The sequence below is a fragment of the Pelmatolapia mariae genome, linkage group LG20 (genome assembly GCF_036321145.2).
Source record: "Pelmatolapia mariae isolate MD_Pm_ZW linkage group LG20, Pm_UMD_F_2, whole genome shotgun sequence".
Lineage (NCBI taxonomy): Eukaryota > Metazoa > Chordata > Actinopteri > Cichliformes > Cichlidae > Pelmatolapia > Pelmatolapia mariae.
This window is the reverse complement of record NC_086244.1, coordinates 21,607,628-21,621,364: the sequence shown is the minus strand read 5'-3', so window position 1 is coordinate 21,621,364 and position 13,737 is coordinate 21,607,628. Positions and strand designations below refer to the sequence as shown.

The 13,737-nt window shown below is 39.2% G+C and overlaps 2 protein-coding genes across 5 annotated transcripts; both read right to left on the bottom strand.

Annotated features, from left to right (window-relative positions):
* Positions 1 to 3: 3 nt before the first annotated feature.
* LOC134619493 (cytosolic sulfotransferase 2-like) lies at positions 4 to 4,546 on the bottom strand. 4 transcript variants are annotated; one of them, XM_063465328.1, is made up of 8 exons: positions 4,450 to 4,546; positions 2,334 to 2,472; positions 2,103 to 2,231; positions 892 to 992; positions 681 to 807; positions 492 to 589; positions 229 to 403; positions 4 to 145 (listed from the first exon to the last, which is right to left on the bottom strand). In XM_063465328.1, the coding sequence occupies exons 2-8, from the start codon at positions 2,470 to 2,472 to the stop codon at positions 33 to 35; spliced, it is 882 nt and encodes a 293-aa protein (XP_063321398.1). In that variant the 5' UTR covers positions 4,450 to 4,546; the 3' UTR covers positions 4 to 32. The 4 variants fall into 4 exon arrangements, with proteins under 4 accessions (XP_063321398.1, XP_063321393.1, XP_063321394.1 ...); XM_063465323.1 differs by lacking the exon at positions 4,450 to 4,546 and adding an exon at positions 3,353 to 3,580; XM_063465324.1 differs by lacking the exon at positions 4,450 to 4,546 and adding an exon at positions 3,358 to 3,580.
* Positions 4,547 to 6,512: 1,966 nt separating this feature from the next.
* LOC134619495 (cytosolic sulfotransferase 2-like) lies at positions 6,513 to 12,005 on the bottom strand. Its single transcript, XM_063465330.1, has 9 exons — positions 11,900 to 12,005; positions 10,939 to 11,040; positions 10,255 to 10,393; positions 9,998 to 10,126; positions 9,515 to 9,615; positions 8,778 to 8,904; positions 8,589 to 8,686; positions 7,432 to 7,606; positions 6,513 to 7,334 (listed from the first exon to the last, which is right to left on the bottom strand). Exons 3-9 carry the CDS (start codon positions 10,391 to 10,393, stop codon positions 7,222 to 7,224), a joined length of 882 nt encoding a protein of 293 aa, XP_063321400.1. The 5' UTR covers positions 10,939 to 11,040; positions 11,900 to 12,005; the 3' UTR covers positions 6,513 to 7,221.
* Positions 12,006 to 13,737: the final 1,732 nt, after the last annotated feature.

The window sequence follows — 13,737 nt, the reverse complement described above, 5'->3', positions numbered from 1 at the left end:
AGATATACTGTTATACTGTTCTGTATAATCACCTATAGAACAGTACGAAATTGAAGATCAGTGTTTTTCATCTTCTTCTTGTAGTCCTCATTAAACTGTTCATCCTGCTGTACAGTGAAGTGATTCTTCCAGTCGCCAACCCTTCCTGAAAATAGAGAAATTAGGAGCAAAGTTAACATCTCCTCCTTCACCTTTCAGTAAACAAACTTACAGGCGAATGTACCCGACCTTTGCGCATGAAGGGGGAGATTTTTAAATCGAAGACTTCATCAGCGGAGCCATTCACCATCTTGTTGTTCTTCATGTTGTCAAATTGAACTTTTTCTGTGACTTGCTTCTTCAGCTCTGTGGTAGGAGACAGTCCCAGGAATGAGCAGATGCGGACGAGTTCTTGTTCAGTATCCTGCAAAAATAAAACAAAAAAACAAACCCACAACCCCTTATTATGTGTTTATGTCAACAGCCTCACAGACAGTAACTTCAACACTCACCTCAATCAGGTCCTCATAGAACAAATACAGGACATTAGAACAGGTCTGTTTCTTCTCCCACCATCCTCTTACATGTTCGTACCAGGAGCCAAACACCACTGACAGATGCCAGAAGACAAATCATAAGTGATAAAATAACCTTTCGCATTTAACGTATTCAGTCATTCATGCTTATGGTTTGTCACTCACTTTTTCCCTCCATGAATCTTTGGAGGAAACCCTCCCAGCTGCCAGGCTCTGGCTGGACCTTGTTCATGCGATCAAAGTGGAAATAGGATACGGCACTGTCCTTGGCATTACGAGCCACATAGATTATCTAAAACCGGAAAGAAATGAGGAACAAACACTGAGAAGATTGTCTCCGTGACTCTTACCAATAGCTTACTTGCGAGCCATGTACCTTGGAGTTCTGCTCCCAGAATGATTTGGGAAGGAACTGAACTGGTAGGTGTGTCTTGATAATGCGTGGAAAGGTGGTTAATTCATTCAGCACATCCACTCCTAGTAAAAGAGATCATTATGTTAGTGGAACGCCACAATGACATTGATCTATATCACCAATATTACAATCACCAGTTACTTTGCCAGATACACTTTACTATTATTGGGTTAGAGCCTAGTTTGCTGTCAACTGTCTAATTATTCATGATGCAGATTCAACGAGGTACTAGAAAGATTCCTCAGAGATTTTGGTCCATATTAATACATCCCAAAGGTGCTCTATTAGACTGAGTACTGGTGACTGTGGAGGCCTAGTCCTTCATGGTCAAGAAACTAGTTTTATATGATCTGAACTTCATGACATAGAGCGCTATCCTACTGGAAGTAGCCATCAGAAGATGGGTAAACCTTGGACAGAGACAAAGTATAAATAAATAAATAAATACTCAGGTAAGCTTTGGTGTTAAATATGATTGGTAACCGTTCCAAAGTGTTTCAAGAAAATATCCCTCACACCATTGCAGAAGAAATAAAGCTGTATGAGACCAGGTAACATTTCCGAAGTCTTCTATTCTATCACCACTTTTGGTGAGCTGTTTGAACTGTAGCCTTAGTTTCCTAAATGGAGTGATACTTGGTGTGGTCTTGTGCTCCTGTAGCACATCTGCTCCAGGGTTGGATGTGTTGTGTGTTCAGATACTCTCATGCATAGCTTGCCTCTAATGAATGGTTGTTTGAGTTACTCTTTGCCTTCCTATCTGCTCAAAGCAGAATAGTCACTCTCCCCTGACTTCTGGCAACAACAAGGTATTTTCACCTAGAGAATTGCAGCTCACTGGATATTTTCTCTTTGTTGGATCATTCCCTGTAAACCACAGAGACAGTTTTGTGGGAAAATCCCAGTAGATCAGTATTTTCTGAAATACTCAGACCAGTCCATCTGGCACCAACAACAAAATCACCCTTTCCCCCCCATTCTGATGCTTGACCACGCCTACAAGCCTAAATGCATTGAGTAGCTGTGATGCAACTGACTAATTAAATATTTGAGTTAATAAACAGCTGAACAGCAGCAGCTGTACCTAATAAAGTGTCTTTATTAGAGTGTCTAGAGTTTATCAGAGTGTCTTTACTATGCCTGTCACACTGTGAGCCTTTAAAGCAACTTGCCTGAGGGGTAACCAGACATTTGTATCTCCAGGAATGGCACTCGTTCATGGAGTGGGACTGAGCCTTGACGCTCAGGTGAAGTCTGGCCAAAGTACAAAAGGTCCAGGATGTAAGACACCCATGTGTTTCCTCAGGAATTGAAAAAAAATGACAGAAAAAAACATAAGTACTTCCTCAAAGATGCGAATAAAATGTGTTTTTTTGTTTGTTTTGTTTTGTTTTAAAACTTACCTGCTTTAGGGTAAGAAGCTAAGACAATATCATCTGGTCTTGCTCTGAAATTCTGGATGTTTTCCCAGTTGTCAGTGAAGTAATTGGTCATACAGACTCCATGGAAGTCAAATAGTGTAGGTCGTGATAGTGACTCCATCTTTTTTTTTTTTTTAAAGAAAAGAAAAGAAAGAAAAACAGCGTTTGTTTACCATCTACAGACCAATTCAGAGCAAATTCAACAATACTTTGTTCCTTGTAGCCATATTACAGAAAACAAAGCTTACTACGTTATTGGAAACGCCCTTTAAAAGTAAAGTATAAGGTTTGACTCAAGGACAAATAGAAAGTCTGTGTGTGTGTGTGTGTGTGTGTGTGTGTGTGTGTGTGTGTGTGTGTGTGTGTGTGTGTGTGTGTGTGTGTGTGTTTCTCTGTGTTTGGATCTATTTATTTTATTTTATTCCTTTTTTCCATTTCCATTCCTGTAAAGTATAAATAAATATGGGTTCTGATCTTATCACACCAGAAGAATGCATTATGCCCATCCAGGCAAAATTTAATGGTGAAAAATAAATTAAATTATCAAATTAATTAACTGAATTATTAAGTATAAGAATGCATGTTTTTCCATTTTGAGAGAATGAGCATCCACTGCTCTGAAACGCTAGGGGGAGCTGGTCGAGAGTATGCACGTCAGCCAGAAGCCTTACTCCGCTGCAGACACGGACACGGATGGCTGCAGACCCCATAACCATTACCGTTAAGCCTTGATTACATACCGCACTATGGAGGCAAACTGTGGAAAAAACCACTGGGGCCGCTTTCATCGAGGGTTAATGGGAGGATTAGTACGTGCAAAATATTTAATGGATATTTGGACTGTACCCCCGGGGGCGTCAATTTGGAACCCTTCATGAAGCCTTTTTAAATACCTCCCTATAGCTATATTGATCCAAATATGAAACGTTTACTGTAGACTAGGACTATTTTACTAAATATACATATGTGTGTAGCAAAGAAGACAACTTAAACTCAGCAACCATACTGCAGCAGACGTCGGGAGGGGGTCCTTGGAGGTAGATCACCAGTAACAGCAGATCCGCGAATCTCACCTTACTCCAATAAAAGTCAGTATTTTTTCTGAGTAAAATGGTCACTGCACAGAAAGCTGCTAACTGATTGTGATCCTCAGTTCTCCATCATTGTGGCTCTTTACCAAAACAGTCAACCTCTTCTTCCAAATAAGGAGACCGAGCTGTTGTGCAGATTCCGCAGTCCAGGAAACACCGGGAGGAAGGTACACCAAGGAGACTAACTTTTTTCCCCTCTTTAGTCAAACTTTATTTAAAACATATAACGGTGGTCATGTCCCAGCAAACTAAATATGACGCAAAGATATGTTTACGTGGGACAAAGTGGGACATTATTATATTATTCGTGGTGGCAGTACTGTAGCAGGAAACAAGATAAAATCAAACAAAGTCTGCAAGTTAAGTTTGGTATTGATCGTCATTGATCATAGACAAAGGCTTTTCACACGTTTTCTTTCATCATTTTCTAACGTGAACAGTTGGTTTAAGTTAAGTTGGTTCACCAGGTTCAGCTGGATGCAGTCACGTGGGGTACTGTACTTACTTTTATGGCTGCATTTGCAACGTAGACTGGTAGGGGCAGATAATATTTAACCGAGGAAGTCTGCCTTCAGGAGATCACCAATTTGCTACTACACTTTATTCAGCTGGTCAAAAGCTTGAATTCAGCTACAAGATCCCATTTATACAGCTTGTTATCTGACCTACAAAGCCTTAGATTTCATTAGAGGATATGTGCAATATGACTGTAGATTATCCGTTAAATGAAAACAGAACTATTAATCAAAAAGTATCTAACACCTTCATTCATATTGTTTGATGTCACTTTGATTGTTTGTGTAGAAAAAGGTTATTAACATAAAATTTCAAGTGCATAACACACACATGAACATAGCGATGAAAGGCCAACACTATTATGATATGAGGTGCCAACAGTTTTATTTTTCAAGGGTCACCATAAGATTAGCTTTAAGTCAAATTTAACAGACTGTAAATTATGTATTTAGCCTTATGTAATTTAGAAAAGTAAATAAGCGTTAACTCACCTGAAAGTTCTCTTTATCTTTACCTGACACACTGCAGCTTAAAGCAGCTGTTCAGTGTTTCCTTTGCCTTACAGGATGTGACAGAGTTCAAAAATTACTATGAACCATCTGCACCACTCCAGGGAAATATATTACAAGTAAGACTATTCACGATGGGAAGGACCGCAGACTATCTACTGATTGCAACAGAGGAGCAATGAACATTAAAACGTCTGTGAAAATACTTTATAGCGTGATAAAAAAATCTTTTGATTACAGTGTTTAACTCCTTAACACCTGGTGTGTGATTTTTGATGCAAATATTTTTTGTGAGTTGTTGAGACTTCTACATTATAAGTGTGATTTTTGTTCTCCCTGAAAAACCTAAATAAATTGCACAATATGTTTATAAGTAACTGAAAACCCCCAGATGTAGCAAATATGATATAAATTAAAAGTCATATATAAACAAATTTGTAAGCTGGTTCAATAAACTTTAGATTTTCACTAAAATAGAATTTCTGGCAATATCTATCTATCTATCTATCTATCTATCTATCTATCTATCTATCTATCTATCTATCTATCTATCTATCTATCTATCTATCTATCTATGTATATACAAATCTAAAAAGATATGATACATACATTATTTGTCTGGGAACTTGTTGCCACTGTAGTGTGTGGCACATTTATCTCATTAGAGAAATAAAACCAAGAAAACTGTTGTAGAAACTCCAGCTAAATACAAGTTGTCCCTTAGGGGGAAAAATAGTCATCATATCCTTTTTTTGTTGCTGTTATTGCTGAGTCACAATGATTAAACTGAAATGTGATCACGCTTATCAATTGAACTTTGACTATGAGAATTCTTTGACAGCATGTTCAAAACTTAATTTTAATAGTGGGGATAATCACGCCCGTTCTGTTGCACAGCACACAATCAGCTGGTCGTGTTTCTTTGTTATAACTAAAAAAACTGTAAATACATCTCACTTCAGTGGCTGTGACTATTTCAAAATACATTTGTTTTCAGGAGTTACATGTACACACTTTATAAGCAGACCACTTTAGCATTAAGTACCCACCAATAACAAGTTGGATGACCGCTGTCCTGTAATAAATACTAATTTCCAACAAGTAATATCCAATTGTGACTTGTGAGATCACAGGATAGTTCTTTACCTTTTCTCAGTAAAGTGGATCATGTTTGTTTTGGTTTTCTTTCTTTTTTTCTTCGTCTAAAGGAGCTTAATTTCCACTTGACACTGACAGTGGTTTTCAGAAGTGTCCCTAAGATTGTGATGCAGTATTTTCTCTGCACAGTCATCTAGTTTCAGTGCCCTTTCTACCAGCAGCTTGAAGATCTTAACCAAGTATTTAAATCTCTTAATGTACCACAGGCTATGAAATCCCCAAAACAGAATTGTAAAAATATTTACATGAAGTTTTCACAAAGTGGGGAACTTCTACTGACTTTAATTTTGAAATGTCTGGCCTCACTGTGGCCCTCCTCCAGTTGCCCCTTTCCTGTTGTTCAGCTGAAAGGACATCTCAGCAGAGCTTTCTTTAAAAGGAGGTCATTACTTTCCACAAGCACCAGGGGGCATCACTCTTTCACTTTTGGAGCTGAAGTGAAAGAGGAAGGCTTACATCTATTCCCTGAATCTGATGTTATTTATCTGTGTTCATAAATCTCCAACAGCATTGGCTAAAACGCAGTGCCAAATGACGACAGAACCGGCACTGTTTCACATGGCTGTAGACACTCACTGTTGTCCCCTGACCTCCTCCATACACATTGACAATGATTTGAACCAAAAATTCCACGTTTAGATTCATCACACCTTAAAATCTGTTGCCACACCTGGCATACCACAGCCTTTTCCTTGTTTCACTTCCTTGAGACTGGGTTTTTGACAGATGACACACCTTCACATGTCCAGCTTCTTCAGATTTGTTAAAGACACATGGGATATAACAAGTGTTCATTTGAAGACTTGGTAGATTCAGCTAAAGAAATTGACTATATAGGTGTTTGCGTGCATAAAAGAAGAGGCTCCTAGTAACAAAGTGCCAACAGATACAATTTCTAATCAGTTCTTTAATAAGTTATCTGTAGACAAGAGACTGGTTTATCCCTTGAGTTAGATGGCTTTTTAATACTTGAATAATTCACAGGTCAGTGTTAAGCGGTCAAACATCAAAAAACAAAAACACACAAACAAACACATTCCTCAGTAGCTGATGTCCAATAAAATACTTCCAGAAAGACAACAGAACTACTGCTCAAGATCTCTTCAAAATTACAAGATAGTCTGGCTGCTTGGAAGCGAAACATAAAGAAAATGAGGGGTCACATCACTGGAAACTCATAGAATCAAAGAGTCAAATTAAACACATGGTTTAACATTGAGAGAAAGGTAATCTGCCTCACCCTGGTGGGACAGTGTGGTGAGAAAATTAAAAGGTTACAGTCTGAAACCTGCTGTGTCACGGGACTCTTTTAGATGTATCACGTATCAATAAAAATATGAAACATCCAAACCATAGCTACGTCTAAGGACTAAATTTCTGCTTATGAGCAAAGAGGTCACAGTGTGTTTAGAGAGAGAGAGAGAGAGAGAGAGAGAATCTTTATTCTTAATAAACATTTGTTTTAATGATCTGATTTGTACACATCAGCATCACAATATAAGGGAATTGTGTTTTTTTTAAACTTATAATTTGATTATTTGTTAAATATTTAATCACATATTACTTCTGAGGACTATATTACACCCAGCCAGGACTCTAAATTTCAAAGCGAAACTTTAAATCAGGATACTTCATCTTCTTCTTGTAGTCTTCATCAAACTGCTCATTCTGGGCCACAGTGAAGTGGTTCTTCCAGTCACCAACTTTTCCTGGAGAAGGCAAACATTTAGAATATTTGATTAAACTAATGAAAAATGGAGCACACACTGATATACATATAAAGAAAAAAAAATGTTGCAGTTGTACCTTTTCTCATGAAAGGAGACACCTCTTGGTTCATCACTGGAACTGTGGAATAGTTGGTCATCTTGTTTTGCTTCATGCTGTCAAACGCCACACTGGTTATGACTCTTTCCTTCTCTTCAGCTGAAGCAGAAATACCAAGGAAGGAACACAGTCGGTCTATTTCCTGTCCACAGTCCTGTTCACGAAAATATTGAAAATATTTCTTACTCTTAAAGGAACCCCAACGATTGTTTTCGTCTTTCGGGTCTATAGTTCTATATTCATCACTGTGGATTTGGTGTTTAAGAAAAAATATATAAATCTGTTATTTATAGAGAGTCATTCTGAATTAAAAGAAGTCATTGGTGTCTTTGTGCAAAAGATATTTACTTGCATCCTCTTTAGGGAGTAACATGAGAAGACTTATACAGTGATGGCCCAAATATACACTTCTTTTCTACTGCTTTAATAAGTTTGATTCATGCTACTACTTGTACAGGAAATACTGTTACATCTTTTGTGTGCATTTCCACTTAACAAAAAGCTCTTATTTTCTGTCATTCACACTAATGGAAGAAACACAGCTTCAAACTTCAGACACAACTAAAAAAGTTTCTTTGAAGCAGTGCATGAGTGCAGTGATGGATGCATGCTTATTCAAATGGCTTTTTAAACCAAAGAGTACTACAATAACAGCACCTTGAGGCAACTGTAGTTGTGATTTGGTGCTGTATAAATAAAATTGAATTGAAATTAAAGTGGATGCAGCTGATCTTTCAGAGTCTGTTGTAGCTCCTTGTTCTATTTGTTGACTTTTGTCATCTAAAGATAATTTTTCTCATGTAACATCAAACAAATGGATCATGTGGTTTTCTTTAAAAGCACTCAGTGACAAATTTGTGACACGCACAAGGTGTGCCAACTAGTTTCCTGCTTCTGTTATCATCTAACTCCTTCCAGGAACAGAGTTCAGCATGTCTCAGCTTGGCGTCTTTACAGATAGCACCTGTTGTGTTTTGTTTTTTCAAACCACTACATGTATAACTAGAAACATTATTGAAGGCTTTTAAACATATCCTCTAAGATATATGAACAATTAAAACGTGTAAATGAAAAAAGTCAAGACAATTTTAAACATGAAGAACAAATGTTACGCATGTTAGCCCAACTCACCACACCTCAATCAAATCTTCATAGAACATGTAGTGAAGATTTGAATAACTTTGCTTCTTCTCCCACCAGCTGTTCACATGGTCATACCATGATCCGAAAACCCCTGAGGCCACAGATCAATATACAAAGTAATATTTAGACAGGAGATTAGATCGCATTGTGATTCTTTTACATTAAAACTAAACTGAACTCACTCTTTCCTTCCATGAAATCCTGCAGAAAGGTGCTCCATTCTCCTGCTTCTGGCTGAGCATTGTTCATCCGATTAAAATGGTAAAAGGATACTGCATTGTCCTTTGGATTGCGGGCCACATATACTATCTACAGAAAGAGACAACACAATAATCTCAGGGTTTCATGAATTGCAAATTTCAATGGCTTCCAGGCAAGGCAAGCAGCTGTTTGGGGCCGCAAGTCAGTGGGAGCACTCACAGGGGTGACAAACTTTAAACTAAAGCAGTGACAATTCAGCAGAGAGAGTAAGATCGACCTGACCTCCCTAACGTTCCCCCACCTCGCTCCATTCATTCCTACTACAGCTTGAATCATTAAATTTGACAAAACCTAATGACAACAATCGAAGCTATTCATATAAAATGACATATAAATAAAATATAATCCAAAATAACTAAATGATGCTAACTTACCCTCAACTATGGGGGAGAGTCCCGGCAGGATCACATCTTTTTTTTTTTTTTTTTGCTTTCTCTGACACTAAAAACCAGTTTTTTTCACTGGCAGAGTAACCTGGTGTTTCCAGCTCTTCTGGCTATGATGGACTGAGCTGAGTGTGCAACCCTTTTATTGGTGTCACATTACTTATAACATAATTTATAAAATAACAGTGATGAATGCTTAGTTGGAAGGGCGTCCTGAGACTTTTTGCATAAATCTCCACTGCTGGCTGTGGGTGTTTGTGCATAGCTTTTACCCTGCTGCCCTGCTCCCAGAACGACTTGGGCATAAACTGGACTGGTAGATGACTCTTAATGAGACGAGGAGTGGTGGGAAGTTTGTCCGCCATTTCTGCACCTGAGTGATAAGAAGGATTAGTTTGCGATTGATAACATGCAACATTAGACTTATTTAGATACCACAGAACAATAAAACTGATTGCCTAAAAAATTCTAAGGTGTTTCTGAGATGTTCTGACTCACCTAACACATTTACACACTAATAAAACTGCTACATTTTAGGAGCTTTTACATTTTGTAGCTTCCTTTTCAGCATTTGGCAGAGAAAGATGCATGCAAACAAACAGAATGCAACAGGCTGAACCTGTTTTCAGCACAGTTTCTAAAAACTGGTGACTTGCAATAATCCTCTGAATGAACTGAGTACACGGACATAAACTTGGTACTTAGAGCTTTTTATTCTGGTGTATTTTAAAGTCAGAGTGGCAACATAGTTCAACCTATAAGCATAGGAGGTACGCAGAGCTCCAGGAAGGGCACTCGTTCATGAATAGGGAGGGATGTCTGACGGTCTGGACCCAAGTGCCCAAAATACAGAAGATCTAGGATGTAAGAGACCCACGTGGTTCCTGCGATTGAAATGAATAAATTTTGTTACGCTGTAAACCTATCAACTCAGACACCAACAGGAAATTGTTTATGAAAAAAAATTTATTATGATTACATAAGCTCCACATGATTACATACACATCAGTACCTGCTTTAGGGTAAGTAGCAATGACAATATCATCTGGTCTTGCTTTGAAGTTCTGTATGTTGTCCCAGTTGTCAGTGAACATCCTGGTCATGGAGACTCCATGGAAGTCATATAGTTTTGGCCGAGGTGGCATCTCCATCTGTGGAAATTACTTGTCTTTAAAATCCTATATTGGTCACATTTTTTAAATAGATTTTTCCTGCCTACGTGTTGTTGCTTAAGTTCATTTCTCACATTTTTAATTTACTCCATGACATCATATGCCCTGAAATGTACAAAATAATCTATTATTACTAATTAAATCTTAGATGGGACTTGAAAACATGTTTAAAACATGTTTATATGTGTGTGTGTGCGTGTGTGTGTGTGTGTGTGTGTGTGTGTGTGTGTGTGTGTGTGTGTAAATAAAAATACAGCATATTTATTGTTGGCAGCCAGTGATTATGAAGCTTGGATGGTCGCTTACATGTATAAACGGAATCTCAGCAGTGACTCAGGCACTTAGTGAATGAGCTTAACATTTTCTTTGTAATAGCTGAACTAACTTTAGCAGCATGTTAGAAAAATATATTTGTTTTCATTTACTGATATGCCAAATAAAACGTTTCGCACATTGTAAAACGTACACAGCTGACAGCTTGGTGTATTTGTTAGTAAATATTACTTAAAGGACCCCACACTCACCCTGATGATTAGTATTACACTTGGGCTGGATCCGGATCTCCCAGAAGTCTGCTTGTTGCGTAACACTCGCTGTAGCACACACGCTGCACAGCGTCCTGAAATCTGCGTAGAATTACAGACTGTTGTACCCTTACATTCATACTGAGTCTGACAGTTCAAATATGAACACATGCACCAGTGATATAAAGTCACATGGTTGGGGTTAAATAAGTTCATCCAAACTTGCCAGTAAAAATATCAAACAGGAAAAACAAGAAGTTTGATTGTTTTGTTGTGCTATGCATCCTGATAGTGGTTTCCTGCCATGTTCTCGGCTCTCTGGTTTATCTCAATCGCTGATTGGCTATAAATGTTAACCAAATTTTGTATAAGGCTTGAAAAAGCGTAACAAGAGATTTCTCTTTCCCTCCCCCCTCGCTCTCTCTCATCTCCATCAGCACCAGCGTTAATTTGCAGCTGCTGTTGCAGTGCTGGTTTTGTTACTTGGATCCGCCTATCTTGTTTTTGTTTTTGGTTCTTTTTTTTTAGTTTTGCTAATAGTAGTTTGGGGATTAATGTAGAATCCCGATCGCCAAGTGTCTGGTTGGTTGATGATCTTTCCCTTTTGTTTGTTTATGCCCCAGCCTCCCATGTAATTATTTTTATGTAATTATTTTTCTACTATTAAATATTTGTTGAACTATAAAAGCGCGCTGGCATCTCATATGTTAGGTCCCTCTGAGCCATGGCTTCAGGGATCATAACATGTTGCACGAAAGATCAAATACAATAATGACTGGGATAAAATGTAAATATATATATCACCAATCAACACAGCCACGAGGGGGCCACAAGCCAGAGTACTCCTAGTGCCGGTGTTCCCCGTCATAAATTGTACCCCCATCTTCGGTCGGGAAGGGCATCCGGCGTAAAACCTTTGCCAAATCAAACATGCGGATCATCAATTATGAGATTTCCATACCAGATCGGTCGGGGCCCAGGTTAACGACGACCACTTCCAGTGGTGTTGGTCACCAGGGTGCCGGCGGAAGCTATGTTACTGTTGACCGAAGACAAAGGAAGAGCAGAGGGGGAAGGCGTGTTCAGAGGCAGCGAGAGAAAGAGAGGCAGGAATGCGGAGATGAAAGTAGGGATTTTAAATGTCGGGACTATAACTGGTTAAGGAAGAGAGCTGGATGATGTGATGGAGAGAAGGAAGGTAGATACTGTGTGCACAGGAGACCAGATGGAAGCAAGGCCAGGAGCACTGGAGGTGGATTCAAGCTGCTCTACCATGGTGCAGATAGGAAGAGAAATGGAGTAGGAGTAATGTTGAAGGAAGAGTACATGAATAGTGTTGCAGAGGAGAAGAAGAAAGTGTCAGACAGGATCATAAGTTTGAAGCTGGAAATTGAAGGCATGATGTTGAATGTTGTCAATGTGTATGCCTCACAGGTTGGATGATAGAAGAGAAAGAGGAATTCTGGAGTAAGCTGGATGACTAAGCTTGATAACTGGAGCAGACATCAATGGATATGTAAGTGAAGGGAGCAGGGGTAAAGAGAAGGACAGATGGTGACGGATATTGTGAAAAGGAAGGAAATGGCTATGGTAAACACATATTTCAGGAAGAGGGAGGGACACAGGGTGACATATAAGAGTGGACACAGACTATATCGTAAGCAGAAGGTGAAATCTGAAAGAGAAAGCTGTCTGCAAGGTGGTGACAAGGATAATGTAGCTAGGCAGTACTGGATATGGAAATTAAGATAAGGAAGCGAGTGAAGTTCAGAGGCAAGGATGCTGAAGAAGAAGGAATGTTGTGGGAGGAGTTGAGACAGGCTCTGGTAGTAGAGAAGAGTTATCACATAACTGGGAAAGTACAGCTGAAGTTTTAAGGACAGAAGAAAGAAGGCAAGGACACTTGGTGGTGGAATGAAGAAGTTCAGGAAAGTATTCAAAGGTAGAGTTTAGTGAAGCAAAATAGGATAAGTATAGAGATGAATGAAGTAGTCAGGAGTACTGGGAGACTATGTGTATGGTTAAGGTGAGAAAAGGGGGAGAGAGGTGACAAAGGAAAAGAAAGAGGCCTGTAGCGAGCTGTATGTGAGACTGGACAGGCAAAGAGATTGAACTGGAAAGGATGTGCAGCGGGTTAGGTTGATTAAGGAAATGTACTACTGAGTGAAGCTAGTGTGCTGAGAAGATGGAAGGAGGATTTTGAGGAGCTTCCAAAGGATAAGTCAGAAGGAAGTGAGGGCAGCCCTAAAAAGAATGAGGAGTGGAAAGGCAGGTGGTCCAGATGACATACCTGTGGAGGTGTGGAGAAGTCTAGGAGAGAGGGCAGTGTACTGCACCACTTTTAAAGCACAAGGGTGATGTGCAGAGCTGTAGTAACTACAGAGAGATAAAGTTGATGAGTCATAGCATTAAGATATGTGAAATAACTGTGAATCTAAGTCAAGAACAGAGGAGATGATCAATGTGCAGCTATATGGCTTCATGCTGAGACAGAGCACTGCAGATGTTTCCCTTGAGGGTGTTGATAGAGAAGTGTAGAAAAACATGCAGAAGGACTTTCACTGTGTCTTTATGGATCTGGAGACAGCATTTAATATGGTGCCAAGAGAGGAACTGTGGTACTGCATGAGAAAGTCAGGAGTGACAGAGAAGTATGTGAGGGTCGTGGGTTACATTCATGAGGACACTGAGATAGTAGTGAGCAGTGGAGCTGGAGTGACAGTTAGGATTAAGGCGGGGGTGGGATTACATCAGGGATCAGCTCTCACTCCCTTCTTGTTTGTAGTGGTCATGGGACTG

What these genes read in the sequence shown, in the direction of transcription:
- LOC134619493 (XM_063465323.1), bottom strand. An exon ending in AATGTCTGGTTACCCCTCAG is followed by an intron (nt 993 to 2,102) that starts GCAAGTTGCTTT and finishes CTCTTTTACTAG; the next exon opens with GAGTGGATGTGCTGAATGAA. An exon ending in AAGATTCATGGAGGGAAAAA is followed by an intron (nt 590 to 680) that starts GTGAGTGACAAA and finishes GGCATCTGTCAG; the next exon opens with TGGTGTTTGGCTCCTGGTAC.
- LOC134619495 (XM_063465330.1), bottom strand. Translation starts at nt 10,393, where the DNA reads ATGGAGATGCCACCTCGGCCAAAACTATATGACTTCCATGGAGTCTCC. An exon ending in TGCTACTTACCCTAAAGCAG is followed by an intron (nt 10,127 to 10,254) that starts GTACTGATGTGT and finishes TTTCAATCGCAG; the next exon opens with GAACCACGTGGGTCTCTTAC. An exon ending in CGTACCTCCTATGCTTATAG is followed by an intron (nt 9,616 to 9,997) that starts GTTGAACTATGT and finishes CTTATCACTCAG; the next exon opens with GTGCAGAAATGGCGGACAAA.